General features: G+C 64.3%; 2 protein-coding genes across 2 annotated transcripts in view; both read right to left on the bottom strand.

The window, feature by feature from the left end:
- Positions 1 to 615: 615 nt before the first annotated feature.
- On the bottom strand, positions 616 to 2,493 carry LOC115949081 (interleukin-12 subunit beta-like). The gene is given in 8 exon segments (XM_031065363.1): positions 616 to 671; positions 674 to 725; positions 727 to 1,037; positions 1,138 to 1,319; positions 1,405 to 1,501; positions 1,657 to 1,878; positions 2,165 to 2,234; positions 2,372 to 2,493. Coding segments are annotated over 7 exon segments (990 nt in total). The 5' UTR covers positions 2,372 to 2,493.
- A 1,666-nt stretch (positions 2,494 to 4,159) lies between these two features.
- Positions 4,160 to 5,522, bottom strand: part of DQX1 (DEAQ-box RNA dependent ATPase 1) — a 9,861-nt gene continuing 8,498 nt past the window's right edge. Inside the window, exons 7-9 of the mRNA XM_031065362.1 lie at positions 5,325 to 5,518; positions 4,443 to 4,633; positions 4,160 to 4,363 (exon numbers count right to left, since the gene is read on the bottom strand). Of these exons, the coding sequence (XP_030921222.1) occupies positions 4,180 to 4,363; positions 4,443 to 4,633; positions 5,325 to 5,518 (569 nt within the window). The 3' untranslated portion in view covers positions 4,160 to 4,179. The remainder of the gene's footprint in view (positions 4,364 to 4,442; positions 4,634 to 5,324; positions 5,519 to 5,522) is intronic.

Genomic DNA, 5,522 nt, shown 5'->3' with positions numbered 1-5,522 from the left:
CCGGGATGTGGGATGGGATCGGGATGGGATCCTGCTCCCCCTACACTGTCAGCAGTGCTTTGGGGTCAGGGTGGGATCCTGCTCCTCGGGATTTGGGGCGGGGTGCTGCTCCTGTGCCTGGGGACGTTGTCCCACCGCAGTCCCCAGAAAGGAGGCAGAGCTGGGAGGGTTTTTGAGGGCTGGGGGAGTTCAGGGAACTGAACTGGGCAGGCTGTGGGGACTCTCTGCCCTCCCTGTCCCTGAGCTGGGCTGGAGCACGGGTGGAGCCTGTCCCAGCCATGCAGATGGACCCCAGGGCTGAGTTTTGTGCTGTGGGGGCCCAGCACCTCCCTTCCTACACACACCGAGCAGGGTTTGTGGTGGCAAAGCCAATCCCTGAGTTTTATTAGGGGGAAAAATCCTTTTCCGAGCTGTAAAGGGATGGGGGTTCTGGGGAAAGGAGGTGCCCGGTTGTGGGGTCGGCACCCTCCAAGCCGCTCTTATTGGGGTGCATCGAGGCCCACCCAGGCGCTCCAGGGGCTCCAGGCCGGGGGGGTGTAGGGGTCCCGGCAGCTGATTCGCACCCGCCCCGCTCCCGCCGGCACCGGCGTCTCCTCCGCGCCCTCCACGAACTGCTCAACCTGCCAAGGGGGCACGGCATGGTCTGGGGAGACCCTCGGGGAAGGGGGCACAGCACCCCCTGAGCCCGGCAGCGCTGGGGGGAGCAGCGGTGACAGCCAGGGGGGGACAATTCATCACCCCAGGAAGGGAAGCAGCAGAGTGAGGAGGGGCCGTGGCTGAGCATCTCCCCAGGCACAGCGAGGAGTCAGGGACGGGGCAGGGGCAGGGTGGGGACATGGGACAGCCTGCGTTGGTCCCCCCAGGGCAGTGACCCCCCATCCCCGTTACCTGGGTGCCGTTGTGGAGCTCGTACTGCAGGTGGTAGAGCAGTGCAAAGTAGGACTTGGGGAGCGGCCAGGAGGCCGGGGGGGCCCAGACCAGGTGGAGCTGCTCCCCTCGCTGCTGCAGGATCAGCTCCTGGGGCGGGTCAGGACGCACTGCGGACAGAGGGGGCTCAGAACAGGGGCTGAGACCCTGCCCTAGAGCCTCCGGTGCCTCTTGGACTCCCCCACCCCGTTTCTCCCGCCCTGAGCTCACCAATATCGCGGAGGAAGAAATGCCTGGAGAGGTTGAGGTAGGAGGTGTCCGAGAGCCCCTCCAGGTGGAGCTGGAGCGGGCGCAGCTCCTCCCCGAAGGGGCAGAACAGGGGATCTGCCAGGCTGGCGTTGAACCGGCCCTGGTCACCGGCCACGGGCACCCAGGGCCCCACGGAACCATCGCTGTGGGGAGGGAGGTGTGGGCAGCAGTCAGGGAGGGGTGCCCCTGGTGCTGCTGTGGGTTTGGGGGGTCCCAAGGGGCACCCACCTGCGGCTGAGGCGGGCACGGAAGACGGCAGAGGCGGGGGCCGGGCCGAGGCCGTTGTAGGACTCAGCCTGGCAGGACACGTTGATCTCCTCCTCGCCTGAGGGGTGGCTGGTCAGGGGCTGCATGAGGCCAGGAGCGGTGCCCCCTCCCTGCAAGGGGCTCCCCACAGCCCTCATGCCCACAGGCTGCGCACCAGAATCCCCTGGTCCTCAGCCCCCCACCCCCATCACCCCCAGCCATGCCCCTCCTTACGGGTGTCCCTGAGCACCACGTAGGTGCTGTCCAGCAGGACAGGGCCAGCCCAGCAGCTGTAGTTGCCCGTGGCTGGCAGGTCCAAGCCCAGGATGGTGAGCTTCTGGCCCTCAGGCACCAGCTCAGCCATGGGCTCCTCGTCGCCGTTCAGTGTCCAGGAGATGTGCTGCTCTGAGGTGTCACATCGCACCACCACGTCCTGGCTGAGCTTCCCCACCTGGACTGGAGGGGAGAGGCAGATTTCCACTGGTGGGCTGTGGTGGGGGCGGATTGTCCCCCAAACCACCATGGGTGGTGGCCTCACAATCCTCACCCTGCTCCTGCACTCCACACCCTCACCCCATACCCACCCCACATCACCCTCATGCCCATCTAATCTCCCAGCAGAGCTGTCCCAGCCCCTGTCAGAGGGATGTGGCTTTGGGATGCCCCCCACTCCCTCTGCAGCCCCTGCCCCAGCCAGGCTCCCTCTCCAAGGCCTCCCCTGTGTCCCGGGAGCAGCACTCACACTTTGGGGGGAAGGCAGTCAGGGCTTGTGCAGGCACCAGGAACAGCAGCAGCCCCAGCAGCACCAGCATCTGGGGAGGGAAAGGGTGGGGAAGGGCAGCCCCAGCTGGACACAACCCAGGAGAGGGGCAGCCAGGGCAGAGCCCCCAGCCCTGAGAGCAGCAGATCCAAAGCAGGATCCCCCCCAGCCCCCCCAGTCTGTGCCTACCTCTGCGTTGTCTCTGGTGGGCTCAGCAGAGCCGGGGGGCCGTGCTCTTATACTGGGCTGGAGTGTGTGGGGCTGCCCCAAGGTGCAGTCACCGCAGCATCACATTTCTGAGAAGTTCAGGATGGGATCCACGCTCAGCCCCTTCCCTGCCTCCCACCCACAGCACTGCTGGCACTTCCCGGGGGGGCAGGGGGCACAGACACCCCCTGCCCTGCCCTGCCCCGGAATGCCAGGGGATGGGTCACCCTGGGAACGCCCAGAAAAGGGGCAGCACTGGGAATCTGGGATGGTGTTAGGGTTTTGGGTGGTCCCAGCTCTCTCAGAGGGGTCCTGCAGCACCTGAGGGTCTGCACATCATCACTGTGTGCTGCACAGAACCCCCCCAGTGCCCTGCTGTGGGGGGGGGGGGCCTGTGGGGTCTCTCAGCACCTGTTCTGGGGGTCTGGAGAGGGGCAGCTCAGGGCTGGGCCCCTCTGGGTAGGTTGAGGAGAGGGGAGGGTTTCTACAGAGGCTCAGGGTGATGCCTCCAGCCTGGCACAGGTTGGCACACCCCTTCATCCCCTCCTTGGGCCAGTGTGTCCCATGGGGTGCTGTGCAGAGATGAGGATGTAGGAACAGAGATCATCAGGGTCAGCAGCTGTCCCTTTGCCACCCCACTGGTGCCAGCTCACGATGAGGGCACGCGGCAGAGCCCATCCTGGGGAAGGCAGTGCTGTACCCTTTCACGTACTTTCTGCAGTTCCTAGAAAGCAAAGAGGGAACTGGGGCTGTGGGAGGCTGGGGGAGCCCAGCTCTCACCTTTTGAGGCCTTGTGGCCAGGACAGGCCAGTGGGACCTCCAAGGCCCCTCCCTGAGCTGAGCCAAACCCCTGTGCGTGGGATGAGGGGTGGGGACGGGGAGCCAGGACCCCCAGGGCCCCTGCAGCAGCTCAGCCCTTGTCTGTAGCACTGTAGGGAACCCGAAAAGGAGAGGGAGGGAGGGAGGGAGGGATGGGGTGCCTTGCCCTGGGGTGCCCTGCCCTGTCTGGGGGAAGCAGGCACTGGCAGCAGGTTGGGGGCCCCGCTCGCCCCCATCTCGCCAAGCACAACTTCTGCTTGGCTTCTGCAGAAGAACCACAACCACGGAGGGGAAGTCCTGAGGCAAAGGCCAGGGATGCCCTCAGAGCCTCAGCGTGGTTGGAACCCCACCCTGGCTCCTGAAACACGGGTGGGAGGAGAGAGAGGCCTCACAGACAGAAACCACCCCTGGGAGACGGGAGGAGCAGGGACAGAGCCCACCATGCCAGACCCCTCTGTGGTGATGTCCCTGGGCAGGATGGACCCCACCCTGGCTAAACCCCTGTGTGGTGATGTCCATGGGCAGGATACACCCCACCCTGGCCAGACCCCCGTGTGGTGATGTCCCACAGTTGGATGGACCCCACCCTGGCTGGATCCCTCTCTGGTGATGTCCCTGGGCAGGATGGACCCCACGCTTGCTGCAGTCACGGACACGAAGTCAGGAGTAAAGGTCACAAAACTTTATACAGGAGGAGGGACCCGCGCGTGGCCCCTCGGTCCCGGGCGTGGGGGGAATGGGACAGGCGATGCCTCCAGCCCCGCAGCACCCCCGGGAAATACGGGGTGAAGGAGCCCAGTGGGGAGGGCCCACAACGCTCCCCCGGCCGGGGCCAGTGCTCCCCAATCCACGCTCTGAGGTGCCGGGGTGGTCCCACGGCCGCTGGCCCACGACTGACCACGGCGCAGAGCCGAGGCAGTGCCAGGCCGTGCCCGCGCCTCCCTGCCACCGGGGGGCTCCGCTGCTCCGGCTCACTGCAGGACGCAAACGTCCCCAGGCTCATCCTCCTCGCGTCCGGCCCCCTTGGCCAGCTCCGCCTCTGCCGGCGCCGCCTCCTCTGCCGCCACCACCTTCTCCCTCTGCTCCATCAGCAGGTCCCGGCCCTCGCTGGGCGGCAGGTTGCTCAGGTAGTACTGCGGGGCCAACTCCACCAGCCTGCGAGGAGGACAGCGTGGGGTCAGCCAGCTACAGGGACACCCTGTAAGGAAGGATCTGTCCCTCCCCGTGCCCTCACATTTGGGGCTGGATCTCCGAGACCACTTGCAGGCAGTTGTCCTGAGAGATGGTGAACTCGTGGTAGAGCACCCAGGGAGGCAGGCGGCGCGGGGGTGCCCGCAGCAGGTACCCACAGGCGGGCGCCAGGTGTGCCACGTGCTTGTGCGTCAGCATCACGTAGTTACCGGAGCCGTCGATGTCTCGGGCGACCTGCAGGTGTCGGAACTCAGTGCATTCCTCTGGGTGTCCAGAGTTGCTGAGGACCCCGTCAGGGGGCTCAGAAACCCTGGCATGCTGCCCAGAACACCTGGGGATCTGATTTTGACCCTTGGAGCAAGTTACCAGCTTTGTATGAGGATGTGAGAGTCACACAGGTTTGAATAGTGTAATAATAAAATGTTCACAGGGTGAAAATGTAGATTTTAGGATTTTTGGTATGGGGGTTATGATGGAGGAATCTGGGCGTGTCTAGCCTTTCTTTCTTCTTCTTCTTGTCCTCCATTTTCTGCTGTGATGTTGGCACTTTGGGATTGGTTTAGAGTAGAAGTGCACTGTCCAACATAGGTGATAGGTATTGGGAATTAAGTGTAAATATGTTATACATAGTTTGTAATATAAATGGACAACACTGCCTCGGGGGCGGTCAGAGTGCTCGTGGCTGCCTTGCTGAGCAGACCTCAGCTGGGCAGAAAGAAAATTTTATAGATAAGAATTAATAAACAACCTCAAGACCAAGAAATGAAGAGTCCAGACTCGTTCTTCAGTTGCGCGGGCCGAAGCAGAGACATCCTGCACATCTCGGGGCAGCAATTATCAACAGCAACCCGAGAAGCAGGCAGTGGCGTGGTTGGTGCGTCCCAACACCTCCCCCATAACTCCCCACAACGCCCCCTGGGCTCACCTTGAGGAAGTACCCGGAGATGAGGGCGCGCTGGATGTTGAGGGCGTTGGCGTCGGAGCCGAAGGCGGGCGGGGACACCGGGAGCTCGATGCGGCGCATGGCCTCCAGCAGCTCGGAGCGCACCGTGCCCGCCAGGCGCAGCGCCTCGGCACACAGCCCCTGCTTCCGGCACCAGCCCTCGCCCCCCGCCTCTGCCGG

Source organism: Geospiza fortis, unplaced genomic scaffold (assembly GCF_000277835.1).
Source record: "Geospiza fortis unplaced genomic scaffold, GeoFor_1.0 scaffold1695, whole genome shotgun sequence".
Taxonomy (NCBI): Eukaryota; Metazoa; Chordata; class Aves; order Passeriformes; family Thraupidae; genus Geospiza; species Geospiza fortis.
This window is presented reverse-complemented; position numbering and strand designations above follow the sequence as displayed.